The 25,134-nt window shown below is 40.1% G+C and overlaps 1 protein-coding gene across 2 annotated transcripts in view; it reads left to right on the top strand.

The window, feature by feature from the left end:
• Positions 1-25,134, top strand: part of ACAP2 (ArfGAP with coiled-coil, ankyrin repeat and PH domains 2) — a 173,900-nt gene that overhangs the window by 138,599 nt on the left and 10,167 nt on the right. Inside the window, exons 14-24 of one of the 2 annotated variants that reach the window (XM_025376092.1) lie at positions 112-217; positions 6,738-6,946; positions 7,270-7,339; positions 11,626-11,717; positions 13,336-13,520; positions 13,928-14,032; positions 14,417-14,509; positions 16,741-16,928; positions 17,375-17,484; positions 19,930-20,040; positions 23,888-23,949. In XM_025376092.1, the coding sequence (XP_025231877.1) occupies positions 112-217; positions 6,738-6,946; positions 7,270-7,339; positions 11,626-11,717; positions 13,336-13,520; positions 13,928-14,032; positions 14,417-14,509; positions 16,741-16,928; positions 17,375-17,484; positions 19,930-20,040; positions 23,888-23,949 (1,331 nt within the window). The remainder of the gene's footprint in view (positions 1-111; positions 218-6,737; positions 6,947-7,269; positions 7,340-11,625; positions 11,718-13,335; positions 13,521-13,927; positions 14,033-14,416; positions 14,510-16,740; positions 16,929-17,374; positions 17,485-19,929; positions 20,041-23,887; positions 23,950-25,134) is intronic. The other variant, XM_025376093.1, reaches the window with a different exon arrangement.

The following is a 25,134-nucleotide window of genomic DNA, read 5'->3' as shown; positions in this document are numbered from 1 at the left end:
TATATTTTTTTGCTAGAAAATTATTAAATAGCAAAGTGAAAAACATACAAAGCTTATAGGGTGTTTTTGGCATTAACTGAGTGTCTGAGAAAATATGTTATTTCCTTTTAGAAGTTGTATGCTCCAGGCAGATTCCGAAAAGCTGCGCCAGGCATGGATTAAGGCTGTTCAGACCAGTATTGCTACTGCTTATAGAGAGAAGGGTGATGAATCAGAGGTTAGTAGAGGTATTAGCAATACCAAATAATATATTGCCAAAATTCTTGATTTTAGTTGCAATGTTATGTGACTATATGTAACATCGTTTTTTACGGAAGATGATTTTATGTAATTGAAATGAGTTTTATTTTTAAAATGTGGATTTCTTTTTTATTTCTCTTGATTTCACTTGCCATTTTATTTCAGTATTTATGAATGTATGTTTGTTTTAATATTTGAATGTGTGAACCAGATTGGAATAAGGTATTTCCCTGTTTTTTTTTTCCCCCAAAGTATTGTGCCATTTTAGTTAATTATATAATAAAGTAATCGTCATGAAAGGTATTTATAACTGAATGAAAGCAAAAAAGGGAAGCGCAATATTGACTCTTAGGTGAAGGCCCCTTAAAAAGATAAGGTGAATGTGGAAACTTAGGTCATAGTCTGGCCTCATTTCTCAAAGAGCTTACTAAGACAGTCTTTTGGGCAAGGCAATGAGTGAGTAAATGAGTCCTGAGAAATGGAACTCAGCACTTTTGGGTCATCTGGCAAGACTGTGGCATAGGCTTAGTGATAGATAATTGTCGGGAATGTGGGGAATCGATTTTTCTCTAAACTGTATTTCAAAACTTACCGTGACCAACTTCCAGCTCCCAAATATAGATCAAAGCAGAACCTTTTCAGGCATGGGATTGTGGGGGGCGACTAACTTGATCCAAGCAGAAAGGCGTAGAGATGAAAGCAGGAAGTGGACCAGAAGCCAAGCTTATGTGAACTTGTCTGGGTACAAATGATGGGAACATTGACAAAGGGCATGTTGGCAAAGATAGCCCTCAATATGTCTGTCTCTAGAATCACACGTCTCCAGTCTGGACCAGTTGCTCCCTAAGCCTGCAGTATGGCTGTCAGTCTGGAATTTCCTTACAAAATCATTTCTGGAGATTCTTCTCTTTCCCGTATCCCGTATCTTTCTCCTTCTTAAGAAAAACTTAAGTACTTTCTCTAGTAGCTTCCTGAAAATTAGGCATTTGTGATTCCATGCATGTCTGAAAATGTCTTGATTCTGTCCTCATATTTGATTGGTAGTTTGGCTGGATATTTTAAGATTGGAAATAATCTTGAGAATTTTAACAGCATTGTTTGTTTTTTTAGTTTCCAGTGTTGATGTTGAAGCTTTTCTTATTAATGATCTTTTGTATTTCTCCTCTGCAGTTTCTCTGTATTTTCTGGATTGGTATTATGGTTTTCTTATTTTTGTGTCCGTGTGTGTTGTTTTGCTCGACTTTCTGGGAAATCTTCTCAGTTAATCTTTCAAGTCTTCTATTGAATATTTCAGTTCTGCTAGCACATATTTAATTTCCAAGAGCTCCGTTTGTTCACTAACTGTTTATAAATACAGACCTGTTCTTTTTTCATGGAATCAGTGTTAGAGCTGTGGTTCTTAACCATCATTGCGTACTATGATGTCATCACACAGGGAGCTTAAAAAACCCCCATTGCTTAGGTACCACCCCAGAACACTTGATGGAGTTGACCATCAATACTTTAACAGGCTTTCTAGGTTAGTTCCATAAACAACCAAGGTTGAGAGGTATTGCGTTAAAGGCTTCCTTTGGCTATCTGATCATAAATGTTAGGCACTAAAAACTTCTTTGGAAGCTCTGAGCACAGAATTAGGACTTTGTTGACTGTGGCCTTCGCCTAAGTCTGGACCATTTGTTGAGGAACAACCATCGTCAGGGTCTTTTTGAGTCTTTTCGGCTGGTGTGATTTCCCGGAGAAGACTCACTGATCTCGCCTCACAGGTGTGAGGGACTGGTGGGGAGCTAAGCACTGGGTATCTTAGCATATTGTATGTATGTTCATTTAATCCTCTGGCTTCCACGTTTCAGGTGAAGTCGATCCAGAGACACTCTGTTTTAATCCTCCAGAGGATAACTTCGTCATTGTGTTTATGTGTAGAGAGCAGTCAGTCCCCTAGTGGCATGGAGATGGGGGGCGGCGACAATAGGATTGAACTGTCCTGCTTAAACAATTATTCCTCCTATTAATACTTTTGTGAATTGGTGTCATATTCAGTGCTGTGTTCCTTGGAGTGGCTGACCCAAGTTATGCTGTGCTTGTGTACTTAGTTCTCTAATTTGGTGCAAAAACATTAGCATATAGAGAAAACTTGGGAATGAACCAACCTGATTTCTGTATATAATATTGACATTCTTTCCTTATATAGTTGCTCATTAGCTAATTCCCATTATCAAACATGTTCTGGTAAAACAAATATTTCTTTCTTAAAATTTCGGAATAATCCTAAACTTACAGGGAAGTTTTTTTTTGAGATGGAGTCTCACTCAGTTGCCCAGGCGGTCGTGCAGGGGCATGATCTCGGCTCACTGCAACCTCCACCTCTCAGGTTCAAGCGATTCTCCTGCCTCAGCCTCCCCAGTAGCTAGGATTACAGGTGCCCACCACCACGCCCAGCTAATTTTTGTATTTTTAGTAGAGACGGGGTTTCACCACGTTGGCCAGACTGGTCTCGAACTCCTGACCTCAGGTGATCCACCCACCTCAGCCTCCCAAAGTGCTGGGATTACAGGCGTGAGCCACTGCGCCCAGCCCCACAGGGAGGTTCTAAGTACAGAACAAATAACTGTTTCCCCCAAACCTTTTGAGAATAAGTTGCCAGCGTGATGCCACATCACTGCATCATTGCTTTTTTTGTTTTGGAGACAGTCTCTCTGTCCTCCCGGATGGAGTGCATTGGTGCAGTCTGAGCTCACTGCAATCTGCACCTTCTGGGTTCAAGTGATTCTCGTGCCTCAGCCTCCCGAGTAGCTGGGATGACAGGCGCACACCACCATGCCTGGCTAATTTTTGTATTTTTAGTAGAGGTGGGGTTTTACCATGTTGGCCAGGCTGGTCTGGAACTCCTGGCCTCAAGTGATCCACCCACATCTGCCTCCACCCGCATCTGCCTCCCAAAGTGCTGGAATTACAGGCTTGAGCCACTGCACCTGTCCTGCATCGTTACTTTCTTTTGTTTATTTTTTGAGACAGAGTCTCACTCTGTTTGCCCAGGCCAACGTGAAGTGGCGTAATCTCAGCTCACTGCAACCTCTGCCTCCTGGGTTCCAGGGATTCTTGTGCCTCAGCCTCCAATGTAGCTGGGGTTACAGGTGTACACCAACACACCTGGCTAATTTTTTTTGTATTTTTTAGTAGAGCTGGGGTTTCACCATGTTGGCCAGGCTGGTCATAATTCCTGACCTCAAGTGATCCGCCCACCTCAGCCTCCCAGAGTGCTGGGATTACAGGTATGAGCCACTGCACCCGGCCTGCATCATTACTTTAATGAGTACCTCCTACAACCTAGGACATTCTCCTATATAATCACAGTAGAGCCACCAATCAAGAAATAAAACATCGATACGTGACTACCATTTAATTTCCAAACATCATTCAAGTTTTAGCAATCGTCCTAATGACGTTCTTCATGGCAAAAAGATCTAGTTTACAAGTATAGATAGCATTTACTTGTTACGTCTCTTTAATCTCTTTCAGTCAGGAGTAGTTCCTCATTCTTACCTTGACCTTCTTAATCTTGATAGTTTCGAAAATTAAAGACTAGTTGTTTTGTAGAATGTCCCTCAATTTGGCAGGAATGTTACATAAATGATATTGTGTTCTTTTCACTTTATACTCTCGGGTCACATGATTTTGATTTGTTCCCACTGGTGATGTTAACTTTGATCATTTGATTCAGGGAGTGTCCTGGTGGGTTTCTTTACTGTAGGATTAATCTTTTAAACTTTGTAGGTAATAAGTATTTTGTTGAGGAGGTGCTTTGAAATGAACTTTTGGCAGAGAATGGTGTTTAGAAATCAAAATAAGTTTTTGGGTGTGTATACACATAATACGTATTTACATCTTTTAAAAATACATTTATTTACGTTGAAAACCATTAGTGTGCCTGTTGGTATCTCCAGATTTGATAGGATTCATTCTGGTTTTCTCCTTTTCCATATCAATAATTCCTTTCTCTGTGTTGAGAAATCTGGCTCCCATTTGTCTTTAACATGTTTACTTTTATGTTTGATCCCCCGTATGTAACCGATATTCTGTATCTGTTGCCACCTGCCCTAACCTTGTCCTCCCAGCTCTGCATGGGGTGCCCTCTTGCTCCGTCAGACTCTGACACCTCACACTAGGTGGCACTCCTGCTTCGCAGCCTTCCTTTCCCTCCTCAGGCTTCAGCTTCCCTTGCTGAGCCGCCTCCCTATGCAGACATGCTGCTTACCCTTCTTGGGATCTGACAGCCTGCGCATGGTTATGCTTCTGTTTTTCATCCAGCTCGGTCCTCTCTAGAATACTGTGTACACACTCTCACCTTGCGTGGTCCTATCTAATGGCTGTTCAATAGCGTTTTCAAGAAGGGCAAGACAAGAGCCAAATTGCATTTTTATTGATTCTTTACTAATGTACTGGCTTGTTAAGGTTGAAATTTTTTTATTTATTCATTTTTTTTTTTTTTTTTTTTGAGACAGACTCTCGATCTGTCGCCCAGGCCGGAGTGCAATGGCGTGACCTCTGCTCACTGTAACCTCTGCCTCCCAGGTACAAGCTATTCTCCTGCCTCAACCTCCCAAGTAACTAGGACTACAGGCATGTGCCACCATGCCTGGCTAATTTTTTTTTTGTATTTTTAGTAGAGACAGGGTTTCACCATATTGGCCAGGCTGCTCTCGAACTCCTGACCTTGTGATCCACCCACTTCAGCTTCCCAAAGTGCTGAGATTACAGGCATGAGGTACTGTGCCCGACCTGAAATTTTTTTAAACCAGAAGACTTTTTATAGACCATATCTGTCCTTGTTTAGGATCTAAGTACCACATCTTTGTATTTGGTCATTATGGCCATGTAGTGGGACGGTGGGGAGACAGAGTCTTGCCCTGTTTCCCAGACTGGAATGCAGTGGTGTGATCATAGTTCACTGAAGCCTTGACTTCCTGGGCTCAAGCAATCCTCCCACCTCAGCCTCCTGAGGGACCACAGGTGTGTCCTACTATGTCTAGCTCATATGTATGTATGTGCGTATGTATTTACATACATATGATGGAGTCTCACTCTGTCACCCAGGCTGGAGTGCAGTGTCATTATCTTGGCTCAGTGCAACCTCCGCCTCCTGGGTTTAAGTGATTCTCATGCCTCAGCCTCCTAAGTAGCTGAGACCACAGGTGTGCACCTCCAAGCCTAGCTAATTTGTACGTATGTATGTATTTATGTACGTATGATGGAGTCTCACTCTGTCACCCAGGCCGGAGTGCAGTGGCATGGCTCACTGCAACAGCCCTTTCCCGGGTTTAAGCAATTCTCATGCCTCAGCCTTCTGAATAGCTGTGACCCACAGGTGTGCGCCACCATGCCTAGCTAATTTGTATGTTTGTATGGTATGTATGTATGTATGTATTTACACTCGTATGACAGAGTCTCACTCTGTCACCCAGGTTGGAGTCTCACTCTGTCAGCATGACCTTGGCTTACTACAACCTCCGCTTCCCGGGTTTAAGTGATTCTCATGCCTCAGCCTCCTGAGTAGCTAGGATCATAGGCGTGTGCCACCATGCCCAGCTAATTTTTTTGTATTTGTAGTAGAGACAGGGTTTCACTGTGTTGGCCAGGCTGGTCTTGAACTCCTGGCCTAAAGTGATCCACCCGCCTCAGCCTCCCAAAGTGTTGGGATTACACACATGAGTCACTGTGCCCAGACATATTATTTTTTATTATTTTTTAGAGACAGGCTCTTGCTCTGTTGCCCAGGCTGATCTTGAACACCTGGACCCAAGTGATCCTCCCGCTTCAGCTTCCTAAAGTGCTTGGATTACAGATGTGAGACACCGCTGTCAGCCAAAATATTAGCTTTTTGTTAATCAGCTATCTTTTATTTTTTTCCTCTTTTACCTGATATCCCTTGAAGTTTTAAACATTATATGTTCTATATTTGATTCACTCTGTAGTTATAATTATGTAGTTGATCTCTTCTTTAGTATTTATATAAGCTCATACCTTTCCTAGTTACTCACTGTAGTAATTAAAATAACTTGCTTTATCCCTGAGAAGTCTGAAAAAAAAAAAATGACTAGCTTAAAGTTTATTGAACACCTTGGAAAAGTGTGGTATAAAACAATAATTTATTTCATTCTTGAGTTTTAATAATCCCTTACCTATTACCTCTGTCTCCACTCTGCATGTTAAACTAGTGTTCCCCTTTCTCTCTGTCTTCATTTTCTGTACATATGTTCCTTGTGTCATTTATTATATATAATTTTAAATGTTTACAATGTTTCTCCCCACTAGAATAAAAGTTCACTGGTGGAAGAACCTACTTCTTTTTATCCTTGAATTTCTAGCTAGAATATTGCCTGGCTTATGCTTGTAACAGGCCTTTAATTTATTGATTGGAAGCTTTAGTTTGGAGCATGTAGTGTGCGACAAAGTATTTCAATCTTTTTTTTAAAAAAACAAGTAATTCTTAATTCTTTTAGAAGCTGGATAAGAAATCATCTCCATCCACAGGAAGCCTAGATTCTGGAAGTGAGTCAAAAGAGAAATTATTGAAAGGAGAAAGTGCGCTTCAGCGGGTCCAGTGTATCCCTGGCAATGCCAGCTGTTGTGACTGTGGCCTGGCAGATCCACGGTGGGCCAGCATCAACCTGGGCATCACCTTGTGTATCGAGTGCTCCGGAATTCACCGGTGGGTAGGCCTGCCCAGGATTAGAATTTCTTCTTTTGGATAAACACAGATTGAAATGGTCATGTTTCATTTGTTAGCTGCCCTTTTCCACTTCCCTAATTTAATCACCAGTTTGTATCTTTGTACCTTTTAAGAAGTGGTTAAAATCCTGGTTTGTAAAAGCTTTTGAGGACTTTGGTTCATCATTCATTACTAAACAGAAGATATGTCCCTATCTGTGTATGTTGAGGGCTTTATTAGAGCCTGTGTCGCATTAAAAAAGAATTTGCACGAATATGTAAACGGAGACTTGATAGTAATGCGGTCGTCTTTTTTCCACTTAGGAGTCTTGGGGTTCATTTTTCAAAAGTACGATCTTTAACTTTAGACACCTGGGAGCCGGAACTTTTAAAGGTAAAACAACAACAACAAAAAATTTTGCTTTAAAATTTTCATATTTTCACATAAAAGTGAAGATTTTAGAATCTTGGTTTGCAAATGTATGAGTTCTTCATGCTGACAATGTATGCTAGCTAAATTGTATTGAAACATATCTGAGGCTATTTTGGCAAATCTGGTGTTTTCATTCTAAGTTTTAAAAATGGCTGCATTTGGCTGGGCACGGTGGCTCACGCCTGTAATCCCAGCACTTTGGGAGGCCAAGGCGGGTGGATCACAAGGTCAGGAGATTGAGACCATCCTGGCTAACACAGTGAAACCCCATCTCTACTGAAAATACAAAAAATTGGCCAGGTGGGGCGGGCATCTGTAGTCCCAGCTACTTGGGAGGCTGAGGCAGGAGAATGGCGTGAACCCGGGAGGCGGAGCTTGCAGTAAGCCGAGATCGCGCCACTGCACCCCAGCCTGGGCGACAGCGAGACTCCGTCTCAAGAAAAAAAAAAAAAAAAGAAAAAGGCTACATTTGTATATAGCACTCTTAACTCCAGGTTAGTTCACTGTTCTTGTTTTTCCTTGAGACAGGGTTTTCTCGCTCCCTTGTGCAGGCTGTGTAGTGGTGCCATCACAGCTTACTGTAGCCTGGACTTCCTTGGCTCAAAGAATCCTCCTGCTGCAGACCCCCCGAGCAATTGAGACCATAGATTCATGCCACCATGCCCGGCTAATTTTCATACTTTTTGTAGAGACAGGGTTTCACCATGTTGCCCAGACTGGTCTCGTGCTCCTGGGCTCAAGCAATCCATCTACCTTGACCTTCCAAAGTGCTGGGACTACAGGTGTGAGTCACTACCCTTGGCCTAGTTCAGATTCTATGCCTTAATTTTAATCTTTTCTGATTAGATTCTTATTAAATATATAAGAAGTCTATTGCTATACTAAACTTCATGATGGATTAGTAAAGCTTTTGACCCCACTGGGTTGTTTTAGCATAGGGTGATTTGCAAATTTACATTTGTCAGGTTAGGAGTCATCATACCAAGTCTTCCTTTTTTCCCTAAGAATTTATATCTATGAAAATGTCATAAATAATTTTAGACCACTACAGGTTTCTGATAAGATTTACAAAATTTGAAATAGTAGTATAATCCTTTTAATTCCTGCCACCTAGTTTACCATATTGTAGAAAATAGATGAGTTTAAGGGTTGGAATATCTACTCATTTGTTTCTGTCTGAAAATTGTGGCCGGTGTGGTGGTTCACACCTGTAATCCCAGCACTTTGGGAGGCCAAGGTGGGCAGATCACTTGAGGTCAGGAGTTTGAAACCAGCCTCGCCAACATGGTGAAACTCTGTCTCTACTAAAAATACAAAAATTAGCCGGGTTGGTGGCACATGCCTGTAATCCCAGCTACTGGAGTGGCTGAGTCAGAAGAATCACTTGAACCTGGGAGGCAGAGCTTGTAGTGAGCCGAGATCGCACCACTGCACTCCAGCCTGGGCGACGCAGCAAGACTCTGTCTCCAAAATAAAAAGAAAGCAGATACTAATTCCCATTCTTTTTAAAATAGAATGTTTTTTATTTTTTTTAAATTCACTCATTTTTATGACAATATTTTTCAAATTTTAATCATAGTATATTGTGAATTTATTTAACGTAAAAAATGTGTGCCTAACTCTTGATAGTTTTTTCCAAGTTCTCTCTCTCTTTTTTTTTTGGAGAGGCAGGCTTGCTGTGTCGCCCAAGCTGGAGTGCAGTGGTGCGATCTCTGCTCACTGCAAACTCCACCTCCCGGGTTCACGCCATTCTCCTGCTTTAGCCTCCCGAGGAGTTGGGACTACAGGCACCCACCACCACGCCTGGCTAATTTTTTGTATTTTTAGTAGAGACGGGGTTTCACAGTGTTAGCCAGAATGGTCTCAATCTCTTGACCTTGTGATCCGCCTGCCTCGGCCTCCCAAAGAGATGGGATTACAGGCGTGAGAGCCACGGTGCCCAGCCTTTTTTTTTTTCTTTTTTTCCTTTTTTTTTTTTTTTTTTTGTGACGGAGTCTCACTTTGTCGGCCAGGCTGGAGTACAGTGGTGCAATCTCAGCTCCCTGCAACCTCCACCTCCTGAGTTCGAGCGATTCTTCTGCCTCAGCCTCCCGAGTAATTTTTTTTTTTTTGTATTTTTTGTAGAGACAGGGTTTCGCCATGTTGCCAAGGCTGGTCTTGAACTCCTGGCCTTAAGTGATCCACCTGCCTCGGCCTCCCAGAGTGCTGGGATTGCAGGCATGAGCCACCACATCCAACCAATTTTTCCAAATCCACAGCCAACTTTCTTAGCATCAGTAATTGAAAGATCCTTTCCTTTCCCATCATTTTCTTATTTTTCCTTTGCCTTACATTGAATTTCTTGTAAATAAGGTTGATTTCTGTGCTACTAATCTCAGTGATGCCTCACAGTACCAGTGCAGATTTTAAAGAAGACTTTGTATATAATAATTAGTATCTTTACTTTAAAAATGAAAAATATGCTGTGTAAAACTAGGAGTAATAATTGGTCAAAGAAGGAATTAGCACATTTAAGATTTTTAAGAGGTAGCTGGGCTATGGGATGAGGGGAAAGAAAGTGACAGGGAGAAATAATAGAAACAATAAATGGAAGGCCGGGCACGGTGGCTCACGACTATAATCCCAGCACTTTGGGAGGCTGAGGCAGGTGGATCACCTGAGGTCTGGAGTTTGAGACCAGCCTGACCAACATGGGAAATCCCGTCTCTACTAAAAATACAAAATTAGCCGGGCGTGGTGGTGCCTGCCTGTAATCCCAGCTATTCTGGAGGCTGAGGCAGGAGAATCACTTAAACTTGGGAGGCGGAGGTTGCGGTGAGCCGAGATCGTACCATTGCACTCCAACCTGGGTAACAAGAGTGAAACTCCATCTCGGAAAAAAAAAATTAAAAAAGGAATAAATGGAAATGACAGAAGAGGGATGTCATAGAAGTAATGGAACCTCAAAAGGGCTCATGATTAAGGAAAAGGAGAGAGGCTGGTGTGATAGGTCATGCCTGTAATCCTAGCACTTTGAGAGGTTGAGGTGGGCAGATCATCCTTGAGGTCAGGAGTTTGAGACCGGCCTGGCCAACATAGCGAAACCTTGTCTCTACTACAAATACAAAAACTAGCTGGGTTTGGTGATGGCCATCTGTAATCCCAGCTACTCGGGAGGTTGAGGCAGAAGAATCACTTGAACCCAGGATGTGGAAGTTGCAGTGGGCCAAGATCACGCCACTGCACTCCAGCCTGGGTGATGGAATGAGACTCTGTCTCAAAAAACTTAAAATAAAATAAAATAAATAAAATAAAATAAAAATAGGAGAAAAAGGGAAACCATTCTCTTGCCTGTGAGAGTGCTCTTCCCAGACTTTACTCCTGTCGTTGGGTCCAGAGAGCAGTTTAATCCTCTTGTTATCTCATCCCAGGCCTTGCCCACTCCCACATCTCACCTGTCCCAATACTTTAACCTCTATTCTCTAGATAGTGGTAAAGTCATCTTAATGTCTATTAGGGTCCCTTTTACCTACATATGATTTTTCAGGGAAATGGTTTGGGTGATCTGCTGGTGGTAAAAATGTTTGTTTTTGTGGTCAAGCCTGGAATTGGGCATAACTAGAAGCAATAAGATTAGCCAAGAAGGTAGAGATATAATTTACTAGCGAGGCAAGGAGAGCTTGAACAGAATTAAAGAGGTGAGTAGCAGATGGAAAGGAAAATCGAGAAGAATTTGGAACATATGACTAGGAGTTGTTTGTTATCTGAAGACAGAACCCAACCCAAAAAGAGGTACGTTCAAAAGTAATTACCAGAAAGTTGTAGATTTGATAGATTTGCATATTTCTAGGAACTAGACATGAAAACTGAAAAGAATAGATACTTAATTTTTAACTTACCATTCTAAGACTGGCTAGTACTTGCTGTATAGATAATGCTTTGTTGTCATACTTCTTGCCTTACTGTGGACATAGAGATAGATACAATAGCTGTGATATGTGGATAGATCGACATGTACAGAGAGAGAATGACTCTGGTGGGGTTGATCATCTTCTAGGGGAGGTAGTTTGGTGAAGAACAGCAAAGTGATAATATTACTCTCAGTTCTTGTTTCATTTTGTTTTAACATAAAACTTCTTTGTAGAATAAGCAGCTATAGAATATGCAAGGGAATTAGTTAACTGTACTTGCTTAAAGGACTTTTAAATTTTAGCTTATTTTAAGGTCTTTAATGTATAGCTTATTTTTCTTTTTTTTTTGCCAAATAGCTTATGTGTGAGTTGGGGAATGATGTTATAAATCGAGTTTATGAAGCTAATGTGGAAAAAATGGGAATAAAGAAACCACAACCAGGACAAAGGTACTATTTCACTTGTCTGTTTCCCCCTAATTAGGAATATAGCTATGATTTTTATTTCACCGTAGTGATTGATTTATAACATTGAGACAAAGTGTTTAGAAGCAGTCATTGCCACTTCTGTTCAAATGCTGGCTATCTCTTTCTTCAGTATGTTAATTAGATAATTATATTGTATTGAACATATAATCAATGATAGTCTCTAGGGTAGAGAGAGCTTAAAAATTAGGGCTCTACAAGGCTGGGCGCGGTGGCTCACGCCTGTAATCCCAGCACTTTGGGAGGCCGAGGCGGGCGGATCACGAGGTCAGGAGATCGAGACCATCCTGGCTAACACGGTGAAACCCCGTCTCTACTAAAAATGCAAAAGTTAGCCGGGCATGGTGGCGGGCGCCTGTAGTTCCAGGTACTCGGGAGGCTGAGGCAGGAGAATGGTGTGAACCCGGGAGGCGGAGCTTGCAGTGAGCCAAGATCACGCCACTGCACTCCAGCCTGGGCGATAGAGCGAGACTCCATCTCAAAAAAAAAAAAAAAAAAAAAAATTAGGGCTCTACATAGGAATGTAGAAACCCTTAACAGTCAGTTAAAGCAGAACTAAGTTCTGTCCACGGCAGCAGCATTCCAAAAGGGGTAATCTATTCATTACTGTCTCTAAGGATCAAGTTTCTGTTCATCTACAGTGGATAATTTTACATTGTTCATACTTAATTTAGCAAAGATTTATTAATCACATAGTTTATGCATGTCATTATAATATCGAAGAACTAAAGATGCAAAGTGTGCCTCCGGAAGGGGAGAGTACTTGATTGCTGTGTTTGAAATTATTCTTCCAATTCTGTATAAGGAGGGCTCATTGAATGCAGTGGCTAAGAGTTGGTACCTGCAAAGCACATGATTTTTGTTGTTGATACTGATTTCATTCTAAGTCTTTATGTATGGCCAATTGTATTTGAAAGTTATTGCTGTCTAAACCAATATCATTTAAATCAGAATCTTAATTATTTGCTAAAACAAGACTGTTATTTCAGACCTTGAAATAGCCTTCTATTTTAACCAAAGACCAAAACTTTTTAAGAGGATATAAGTAAAAAGGATAGAACAGATATGGCATTTTATGATGGTATCATAAATTAGAAGTTTATTTTATTTCTTCTTAAATTAATAATGCTATATGTTGTTTTAAAGTGGTCTTATGAAAAATTATGGCCATCAGTAGTGCTAGTTCAGTATGTGAAATTATTTCTTTGAGTAAAAATGAAAATAAAGTTACTTTCTGTAAATGTTTAAGTTTTTTTTCTGGTGATGTTTTCTACTCTGCAAAAAGCATGAGGGGAGTATAGAAATGAATAGCACAGAAATTAAGAGAAAGGAAGAGTATCATATTAATATTTGTGATTTTTCACTTAGGTTATTGTTTATATTTCACTTGAGTGTGAAATCATAGTTCATTAGGTATTTGGAAGGAAAACATAATATATATGTGTATAATGTCACAGATTCAGTTTTAACCAGTATTACATTCAGTGACTTTGTTTGAATATATTCAGTATATAATGGTTTGTTTAGTATTAGCCATGCTAAGAGGTTAAGCACAACATCATGACATTTTTATGTATATCAGACAGGAGAAGGAGGCATATATCAAAGCAAAATATGTGGAGAGGAAATTTGTGGATAAATATTCTATATCATTATCACCTCCTGAGCAGCAAAAAAAGTTTGTCTCTAAGAGTTCTGAAGAAAAGAGGCTGAGCATTTCTAAGTTTGGGCCAGGGGACCAAGTCAGAGCATCTGCCCAAAGTTCAGGTATTGCAAACTTTCTTACTGTGTCTATAGCTGTTTTCTTAAGCTCAGATCACTTTTATAATCCCTGAACTAATAGTCATTGTCATATTTTTTAATGTTAAAAACCTGTTCCCTTCTACATATTCTAAGAAAAACTGAATTTCTATGTCTTTAAAATAGTTACCTTTAAACAATGCCATAATATTTCACCTTTCTAGGTAATACGTATATTCTAAGGAATAAAACTGCTTAAAATGCAAGGGGAGATGGGAATTGTAAACCTGACATTCCAAAAGCCCTAAGTATCTGATTAACTACCTGATTTCCTTCCTATTTTTTCCTCCTAAATTTTTTCCCAGTAACGTTTTTTCCTGCCCTTTTCCCTTCTTATGGCCTGCTTTGTGCTTTGCTAACTTGCATGTCCCCAGTGATTGCTGTAAATAGCGACGAGGCCAGGCGGGAGTCTCTGTTTTGTCCTGATGAGCTAGATTCACTCTTCTCCTACTTTGATACTTCTTCAAAACTGCGTAGTAGTAAGTACTACTCTTGTGGAGCATTCCAAGTCTGTGCCAGTGGTCATTGTGCGGTGTGGCCATCTCTGTAGATGTTACCCATTGTCTGAGAATTACACATTCTTACAGTCATATCATAAATTAAGCTCTTTACTACCCCTGACATATTATGGAGTAATGAGATGTGTTACAACTCTGAAAATAAGTTTATTTTCAGGTTTTGTGATTGATTTATATCTTGATAAGCTAAGTGTTGAAAAGGGTTAAAATTATATTAAACGCATTCTACTCGTGGTGCCTGAGTTCATGTTGATGTGTAAGAGCTCATTTTAAAACCTTGTTTGTGGGAGATTGCTTTCTAAATGGCATGAACTTTAATCATTAGTTAATTTTTCTTTAAAACAGTCAAAAGTAATGACAGTGGAATTCAGCAGAGCTCTGATGATGGAAGAGAATCTTTACCCTCCACAGTGTCAGCCAATAGTTTATATGAGCCTGGTGAGTTCTGATGAAACTCAATGTTAATTGGTTTTGTTTGCTGAAAAATGCATGTGGTAAATGTCTATTCTTGATTATATATATATATATATATTTTTTTTTTTTTTTTTTGAGATGGAGTTTTACTGCCCAGACTGGAGTGCAGTGTTGTGATCTTGGCTCACTGCAACCTCTGCCTTCCAGTTTCAAGTGATTCTCCTGCCTCAGCCTCCTGAGTCGCTGGGATTACAGGAACCCACCACCACACCCAGCTAATTTTTGGGTTTTTAGTAGGGACGGGGTTTCACGATGTTGGCCAGGCTGGTCTCAAACTCCTGACCTCGTGATCCACCCGCCTTAGCCCCTCAAAGTGCTGGGATTTGAGCGCCCGGCCCTACTCTTGATGAAATATTTTAAAGGAAGGGGTTAGTTTTTTAGAAGGTAACTAGGGGAGGAGTAATACTCTTAAATGAGAAAGCAGCAATTTCTTCATATTTGGAAATTCTGTCCTAGTTATATATTGTTCATACATTTTTAAAATTTTTATTTATTTATTTATTTATTTTTGAGATGGAGTCTCACTCTGTCACCCAGGATGGGGTGCAGTGGTGTGATCTCTGCTCACTGCAAACTCCGCCTCCTGGGTTCACGCCATTCGCCTGCTTCAGCCTCCTGAGTAGCTGGGACTACAGATGCCCACCACCATGCCTAATTTTTTTTTTTTTTTTTTGTATTTTTAATAGAGATGGGGTTTCAATGCGTTAGCCAGGATGGTCTCGATCTCCTGACTTCGTGATCCACCCACCTCGGCCTCCCAAAGTGCTGGGATTACAGGCGTGAGCCACCGCACCTGGCGTACATTTTATTTTTTATTTTGAGTCTCACTCTGTTGTCCAGGCTGGAGTGCAGTGGCACAATATTGGCTCACTGCAACCTCCACCTTCTGGGTTCATGCAGTTCTCCCACTTAGCCTCCCGAGTAGCTGGGTTATAGGCGTATGCCACCGTGCACAGCCAATTTTTGTATTTTTAGTAGAGATGGGGTTTCATCATGTTGGCCAGGCTGGTCTTGAACTCCTGACCTCAAGTAATCCACGTGTCTCAGCCTCCCAAAGTGCTGGGATTATAGGCATCAGCCAGCACACCTGACCCATAATTGTACATTCTTCCAAGCCTCATGGTATGTGCTAAAATTGCCTTACCAACTGCCATGGATAATTTTTAATCCACGTGAACTGTGTGTCTTACTATCCTTTATCATTCCTTGTGGCTGTCCTACCAGGAGAACGAGATCGGCAACTCCCTCCCATTAGATTTCTCTTTTGACTTGTGCTTTATGCCTTTGTTCTCTCCTCCATGATTTCAGTGATTTTGGTCCTGCAGAATACTCAGGGGAGTCAGCACTCCTTAAATTATTTGAAGTGCTTGTAGTGCAAATTGGGATGGAATTGGACCATCCTAGGAATGAAGGGAGGTTTGGTCTAGTAGTAAAAGTTTTTATGGATTCTTGCTGCTTCTTAAGTCCCAACATTTAGGAATATACTCAATTTTAATATAGTACAGAGTAATTAGCCTATCCCTTGGATACTGGCAAGAACAGAAAGGCCTGACGTATCAGTGATTGTCTTTATAGGAGAAGAAGGTGGAATGTTGGGGAATATCTATGTGAAAATCTCCCATAAGCTCATTATGATAGATTAATGGTTTCTTATATCATAGCTTTATTTTTTAAAAATCATGATAAAATGCACATAAAATTTATCTTAACCTTTTTTTTTTTTTGAAGACTGGGTCTCACTCTGTTGCCCAGGCTGGAGTGCAGTGGTGCAGTCTCAGCTCACTGCAAGCTCCGCCTCCCAGGTTCAAGTGATTCTCCTGCCTCAGTCTCCCAGGTAGATGGGATTACAGGTCCCTGCTACTGTGCCTGGCTAATTTCTGTATTTTTAGTAAAGATGAGGTTTCACCATGTTGTCCAGGCTAGTTTTGAACTCCTGACCTCAAGTGATCCATCCGCCTCGGCCTCCCAAAGTGCTGGGATTACAGGCATGAGCCACTGTGCCTGGCCCATCTTAACCATTTTTAAGTGTACAGTTTAGTGGCATTAAGTGTATTCACATTAGTGTGCTACCATTAGTGCCATTCATCCACAGAACTCTTTTTATCTTGTAAAACTGAAACTATACCTATTAAATATTTTTTTTCTTTTTCTGCCAAGAGCTCATTTTTATTGATGTATTTGTGTTTGCTTTTCAGAAGGAGAAAGGCAAGATTCTTCCGTGTTTCTGGACTCGAAACATCTTAATCCAGGACTTCAGCTTTACAGGGCGTCATATGAAAAAAACCTTCCTAAAATGGCTGAGGCTTTGGCTCATGGCGCAGATGTGAATTGGGCCAATTCCGAGGAAAACAAAGCAACACCACTTATTCAGGCTGTATTAGGGGTATGTGTTTATACAATGACATTTTCAGTAGCAACTGAATATTAAAAAAAATCATAATACATTCTGAACTGGCTTTAGTATTATCTTTGCTTCAAGAGATGGGTTGGAAAATAGAAGGAGCCTCTGTGCTATTAATAGTAGTGGTTTTTGAGCATCACTTTGATTGTTTCAACAGTTTTTTTGCAGTGGGAGAGAATTCTGATAATGAAAGTAGTGTGTTTTGCTAGTTCACAAACTGCAAATGAATCTCTATTAGAATTAATTCTTGGGAAGAAAATAATATAATTTATAATTTCTCTGCTTTGGCTGAGGGATATTCTTTCTTTTGGAGAGAATGAAATGGAAATGCTATTTGAGTAAAGAGAACTAATTGTTTTTAAAAAGAAATGTATTACTGTTTCTTGTTATTTGCTTTTGTATATAGTTATCCTCTTTTTTCCTTTAAGGGCTCTTTGGTGACATGTGAGTTCCTCCTACAGAATGGTGCTAATGTCAACCAAAGAGATGTCCAAGGGCGGGGACCATTGCACCATGCCACCGTCTTAGGGCACACAGGGTAACTGCAGTGCTTTAATATTTAAGGAGACTTTATTTGAAAAATTGTTTTGAATTAATGTTGTAGTTTTTCTCAGGTTAAAGTTTTTAGGTCGTGTTTGTAAGGAGATGTGTTCCGTGACTTACTTTGTCATGATGGAATTTGAAAGTTAAAAAAATCTCATTCAGAAAAAGCTACTATTGGTTTTCAGATATGAAAATTTCAAGGCTTACTTTGACCTTAACTTGTCACTAAATAGATCAGTTTTAGTACTTAACTTTCTCTGTTAGTAAAATTTGGTGATTTTGTCAGACAACTTAAGCCTATGTTTTGTGTTTATGCAGGTACATATACATTATTTCCATAGCATGCACACACATAACCTATTTAAGGATAATTTGATGACTTTGTAATTTTTAGTTTTTCCATAGGATAACTAAAGTCAAATTCTAAACTAAATTCTTACTTTGGGTTATGGATGTGTCTTCTGGAGTGATAGTAAGATTCACAGAACAATAAAACCTTGAAAATTGACTTTCTATTATTAGGAAGTATACATGAAAGAAAATGTTGGCTTTATATAAAAAATTTGTGTCTTAAGCTTGTTTCTTAATAAGACATCTCAGGGTATCCGATTATTACGTGGCAGATAAGCAAGAAGCTCTTATTTTAAAATATTTTTAAAATAGCATCTTCATTTATTTAGAGATGGGATCTCACCCTGTTGCCCAGGCAGGAGTGCAGAGGTGCGATCATAGCTCACTGTAGCCTTGAGCTCCTAGGCTCAAGTGATCCTCCCCTAGTAGCTTGCATTATAGGCGTGAGCCCTGTGTCTGGCTATTTTTATTAATTAATTAATTAATTTGTTTATTTTGAGATAACGTCTTGCTCCGTCACCCAGGCTGGAGTCAAGTGGCACGATCTCAGCTCACTGTAACCTCCGCCTCCTGGGTTCATGCTGTTCTTCTGCCTTAGCCCCCTGAGTAGCTGGGATTACGGGTGTACGCTACCACACCTGGGTTAATTGTTTATATTTTTAGTAGAGATGAGGTTTCATCATGTTGGCCAGGCTGGTCTTGAACTCCTGACCTCAGGTGTTCCGCCTGCCTCGACCTCCCACACTGCTAGGATTACAAGCATGAGCCACCGTGCCCGGTCATGTCTGGGCATTTTTACATTGGCTTCTTTTCTTCTATCAGCAAGAAGCAAGGAGATTCAGTCTGACAACTTCATCATTAAAACTTGCTACACTTAAAAAAGGTAGTATTTAAGGTAGTACTTAACTCATACTTTGTATTTTCTTCTTTTTTTTAAGAGATGGGAGTCTCACTGTGTTGCTCAGGTTGGAGTGTGGTGACTGTTCATAGGCACATTCACAACTCACTACAGCCTTGAATTCTGGGGCTCAGGGTCTCCTGCCTCAGCTCCCCAAGTGGCTGGGACTACAGGCACGCCCTGCCACTCCCAGCTAATTTTTAAATTTTTTTTAGAGACAGAGTGTTGCTATGTTGCTCAGGCTGGTCTTGAACTTTTGACCTCAAGTGATACCCCCTACCTCCGCCTTCTGAGTAGCTGAGATTACAGGTGCTTACCTTGCCCAGCCATTATTTTCTTCTTAAACTATCAAAATTCTTTCCATTTTATTTCATAGACTCCATTTAGTCATTCTTTCATATTTTTAAATTTTTATCAGTTTATTCAAGTCATTAATATTTGCGAGTACAGCAAGGAGATTACTTCCCATTCTTTGCTGTTGTATTATCATTATTGTGAAGTTTACATTGCCTTGGCTTTCTTCATTTTCAAATAGTGACCTTGAGTGATCTTTTTTTCATTTAGGTTTATGGATACCTGTGCGCATCTTTGCATGATATTCTTTTTTTTTTTTTTTTGAGACAGTGTCTTGCTCTCGCCCAGGCTGGAGTGCAGTGGCACGATCTCGGTTCACTGCAAGCTCTGCTTCCCGGGTTCAGGCCATTCTGCTCCTTCAGCCTCCTGTGTAGCTGGAACTACAGGCACCCGCCACCATGCCAGGCTAATTTTTTTTTTGTAGTTTTAGTAGAGACGGAGTTTCACCATGTTAGCCAGGATGGTCTCGATCTCCTGAGCTCGTGATCCGCCCGCCTCGGCCTCCCAAAGTGCTGGAATTACAGGCGTGAGCCACCGCGCCTGGCCTTTTTATGATACTCTTTGAGGGTAGGGACCACACCTTATATATCCACCATGCTGTCTTTATAGCACCAGATTAAATAAGATAACGTATGCAAAAATACCTTGAGACTTGTAAAATGTTGATCTTGATAAGCTTTTATTAGTAGAGTTAGTGTTCAATTAATAGTTGTAGAATGAAAGAAGAATTTCCTAATGAAAATGTTATTTCTTTAAGTTAAGTAGTACTTTTTTAAGGTGAATACTAATTTTTTTTTCTTACTGACAATATCTCAAAAATGCTGTTTTCTTAAACAGGCAGGTATGTTTATTCCTAAAACGAGGTGCCAATCAACATGCCACTGATGAAGAAGGGAAAGACCCTTTGAGTATAGCTGTGGAAGCAGCCAATGCTGATATAGTAACCTTGTAAGTACTTCCTTTTTACTTGATTATTTCCATACAGTGAATTGCAGTTGTCCCTCGGTTATCCGCAGTGAATTGGTTCCAAGACCCTGTGGATACCAACATCCACATATGCTCATGTCCCTTATATAAAATGGTATGCATTTACACGTAACTTACGTACCTCCCCCCATATACTTTAAATCATCTCTACTTATTACACCTCATACAATGGAAATACTATGTAGTTTTTATACTATAGTGTTTTGTATTTGTATTTACTTACTTATTTATTTATTTTTGAGACCGACTCTCGCTCTGTTGCCTAGACTGGATTGCACTGGCTCACTGCAACCTTTACCTCCCAGGTTTAAGAGATTCTTCTGCCTCAGCCTCCCTAGTAGCTGGGATTACAGGCATGATCCACCACAACCTGCTAATTTTTGTATTTTTAGTAGAGACGGGGTTTCACTATATTGGCCAGGCTGGTCTTGAACTCCTGACCTCAAGTAGTTCACCCACCTCGGCCTCCCAAAGTGCTGGGATTACAGGGGTGAGCCACTGTGCGTAGTGATTATTTTTTATTTTTACTTTTATTTTTATTTTTGAGACGGAGTCTCACTCTGTCACCCAGGCTGGAGTGCAGTGGGACCATGTTGGCAACCTCCCATCTCCTGGGTTCTAGCAATTCTCCTGCCTCAGCCTCCTTAGTAGCTGGGATTACAGGCCCCCACTACCACGCCCAGCTAATTTTTTTATATTTTTAGTAGAGACGGGTTTCACCATGCCGGCCAGGCTGGTCTTGAACTCCTGACCTCAGGTGATCCACCCACCTCAGCCTCCCAAAGTGCTGGGATTACAGGTGTGAGCCACCACACCTGGCTGATTATTTGTATTTTTAAATTGTTGTATGGTTATTTTTTATTGCCTTTTTTCCCCTGATTATTTTCCATTGGTGATTGGTTGAACCCACAGAGAAGGACAGCCAACTGTACTTCCACACAGTGTTAACATAGCGTTGTGCATTGTGTGAGCTCGAAGTTGGCTGGTATTTATTTTGTGCCGTGTACTTCTCTAAGCACGTTAAATGTATTAAACACTTTAAATGCATGAACTTATTTGGTTCTCGCAGCAGCTCTATGAGGAAGATATTGTTAATATTGTCTTCATTTTATAGAAAAAGAACCCAAACCGTAGATCATTTGAGATGTTAGTACGTGGTGGAGTTGGGATAGGAAACCAAGAATTGTGTCCCTAAAACCCATGTTCTTAGCCATTTGTGCTATACTGCCTGATACAGAAACAGAAAACCAGTGACTTTAAAATGGTTTCTTTTTTTTTTTTTTCTTTTTGGGACAGAGTGTTGCTCTTGTCACCCAGGCTGGAGTGCAGCGGCACGATCTTAACTCAGCAACCTCTGCCTCCTGGGTTCAAGCAATTCTCCCGCCTCAGCCTCCTGAGTAGCTGGGATTACAGGCATGCGCCACCATGCCTGGCTAATTTTGTATTTTTAGTAGATGAAGTTTCTCCATGTTGGCCAGGCTGGTCTTGAACTCCTGACCTCAGGTGATCTGCCCACCTCGGGCTTCCAAAGTGCCGGGATTACAGGCATGAGCCACTGCACCTGGCTAAAATGGTTTCTTTATCTCTTTGTATAGTACTAGGGCAGAGGCTGGGATTGTTAGAGTAACAGGTAATTATTCTACTACCTTGAGAATTAGAGGATTCTACAATTCTGTAGGCAAGACAGTTGCATTGATGTTAGTAATTTGTGAAGTTCCATTACCTTTGGGCAGTGGTAGGAATTTGTACTTGTTTTTAAAAAGAATTGTTCACATAAAACCAGGTGCTGCCACCCCTAATCCAAGCTGCTCAGGAGATTGAGGTGGGAGGGCTGCTTAAGCCCAGAAACTGGAGAAAAGCCTGGGCAACACAGCGAGACCCTGTCTCTACAAAAAATTAAAAATTAGCCAGGTGTGGTGGCACATGCTTGTAGTCATAGCTACTTGGGAGGATGAACGAGAAAAAAAAAATTATTTACCTGAATACTTAATTTTAAGATTAAAATGCATGCTTTTGAATGTTTGAATAAAATTTAATGTTATCTTTTAAATAATTTTGAGGTCTTAATTTGATTTACATATCAGATCAAAGTAGTTTATTACACATGGAATTCAGAAAATTAATTGCCACCTATACCTTATTATGTAGGAAATCTCAAGCATATTTTGTATTGTCACTTACTCATTTTATCCTGGGCTAAATGAAGCCCATAATTGCTTATCCCCCATCATTGGAGAAGAAATAGGTCCATTCACACTCCTGAGCTCCTACTGAGAATTCTTGACTTCTCATATGTCACCCTTCTGCCAAATAAAAAATCAAAACAGCAAAACATACTTTCTCAGATCCTTTCCCCCAAGGAGGGGTTACTGTTATTATGGAGGCTATTGCAGGAAAATGTAGAACTCTTAAATCATTACAGATTGACAGTAGAAGAAAGATAAGTTATTCAAGAAAAGATAGGAATGATATAAAGAAGCTCTGCAGGCAGCTTCCAAGGCAATACCTATATAGCAATGGACGCTTCCCTTAAAAATAATCTGTTCTCAGATCGTCTAAATTTTCTTGTTTTACTTGGTGTGAGTGCTTCAGTTTCACTTAAAAATTTTTGTAAGTAAGCATCCTCTGTAAAAACCCAAATGCCAAAGGAAGATTTGTGGAACTGTTGTTAATACACAGAGTGGTCAGGTGAGGAGATGAAGGGAATTGTGGAACGTTGAAGATAGGAAAATTTCATGTCACACGCTGCAGTTGCCAAAGAGAACATTTCAGAAGAGGGTGATGGAGGTCTGAGAAGGCAGTGGAATTATGGTGGCCCAGAAGGACAGACGAGAGGTACAGAGTAGGAGAGGGGTACCAAACACAGTATTTGTCTATTTTAAAATGTTGCTTAAAGGAAATACTTAGCTTCTGAACCTGGTGCTGCATGTCATCTGCTGCCAAGATGAATAACCTAAAAAGAATATATAAGCAATATGGTAATGTTGGAAAATTCTTGATAACCCATAGTCATTTATTATAATGTTTGTATATCAAAATATATTCCCAGTATTTAGAGGCGACACATGCTGTTTATATGTCTGGAACGACCTCACTTCAGGGCGAACCAGAGTGAACTTATGACAGGGTCTCACTTCTGCACTGTAGAAGCAATAATTTCAACAGTTGGCAGTTAAAATTTGACAGGTTGCTGTAAGAGCCAGGAATTCTCAGGCATCTGGAGGAAGCAAGCCACTAGAGGTACTGCAGGGATGCTGCTGAAATAGAACTAAAATGCAGTGGTTGGAAAAGTTTTATTGTCCTTTCTCTTTTTTTTTTTTTTTTTTTTTGAGACAGAGTCTCGCTTAGTTGCCCAGGCTGGAGTGCAATGGCGCGATCTCGGCTCACTGCAAGCTCCGCCTCCCGGGTTCACGCCATTCTCCTGCCTCAGCCTCCCGAGTAGCTGGGACTACAGGCGCCCGCCGCCTCGCCCGGCTAATTTTTTGCATTTTTTAGTAGAGACAGGGTTTCACCGTGTTAGCCAGGATGGTCTCGATCTCCTGACGTCGTGATCCGCCCGCCTCGGCCTCCCAAAGTGCTGGGATTACAGGCGTGAGCCACCGCGCCCGGCCTGTCCTTTCTCTTGAGAGTTGTATGAAGGTGAGATAGTTACCTTTGTACCTCAGATTGCTGGGTTTGATAAACTAAAAGCCAGATTATTTTAATGGCAAATAAAAGACAATTACATTAGTACATGTATTACCTGTTTATAGACTTTATTTATGACATTGTATAATGTCATCTAAAACACTATTTTATTTATTTTTAGGTTACGTTTAGCAAGAATGAATGAAGAGATGCGGGAATCAGAAGGACTTTATGGACAGCCAGGTCAATATTCTACTAATAACCATACTGAAATGCAGTATAAGAAATGCATTCAGGAATTTATCAGTTTACAACTGGAAGATTCATAGTTCTTTAGCAAACTAATGTGATACTATAGAGTTTTTATAACCTACTTGTAAATTGTGAGTTGTTAGCTTTGTACTGTACTTAACTGAATCCTTGGGTGGCTAATCCTGGGCCTTTAAAAATTCGTAACTCTTCCTATGACAGTACACGTTGACTTGCTCTATTTAACTCTGGCTGCTGACTTCTTTATTTGCTGTACAGATGTCTTCCATATACATTCCAGTGAAGTGAATGGAATGGTAAAAATATTCTTTATATACTTACAGCAGCAAAATAGTTGTTTTCTTTTTGGAATTCTTTTTAGCTGTCAAGTGAATATAACAAAATTGTTTTCTTTTTGTTATTCAGGGAATTTCTATAAATTACGTTCAGGGAAAAAAAAAAAAATCACCATGTGTCTGGCATATAAAAAGCCAGTATGGAAAATACCAAGAAAACGTTTACTGATGAGTTTTGTACTACAATCTAAAAATGAGTTGAAGATTTAAAATGAAAATTCACCAGGTGGAGAAGTCCATGATGTGAGTGGAGCTAGTTTGAAAGACTGAGGGCAAAGGTCTCATTTTATCTAAATCTAAAGCTTTGCCTCCAGGCAGTTGTACATTATCTCTTAGATAAGTGGAATTATTTAGAACAATACTTTTTGCAGCTGATGGCAGAGTAGATTTATTCTACTTGAGAAATTTCAATTCATGATCACCTGAAGTTTCATTTTGAGTAATTTTCACCTTTGAATCAAGATGTCAAGGAAGAAATATTGCCCATCAGATTCTTCTCTTTGATGAACACGTTGATTAGACATTTTTCACAGAGAAGAGAGTAATTATTGGTTCTCTTGTTTCATGAATTTGAGTATGTGAATTACTCTGTTTTAAATTTATATGCACATTAGTAAAAAATTTCAGGAATTCATGACTAAAATACTTGAGAATGTTCAGTTTGCAATGAGTAGGTTTGGTTTTTTAAAAATGAATATGGTTACATTATTTTTAAAGTGACCTGGTAATATCATCTCTTCTTCCTGCTTAAATACATTTTGAAATTTCTGTACTTCAGCCATTTATTTTAGCGAGATTAATATATAATTAATGTGAGGCCATT

Source organism: Theropithecus gelada, chromosome 2 (assembly GCF_003255815.1).
Source record: "Theropithecus gelada isolate Dixy chromosome 2, Tgel_1.0, whole genome shotgun sequence".
In the NCBI taxonomy this organism is placed as follows: Eukaryota; Metazoa; Chordata; class Mammalia; order Primates; family Cercopithecidae; genus Theropithecus; species Theropithecus gelada.
This window is presented reverse-complemented; position numbering and strand designations above follow the sequence as displayed.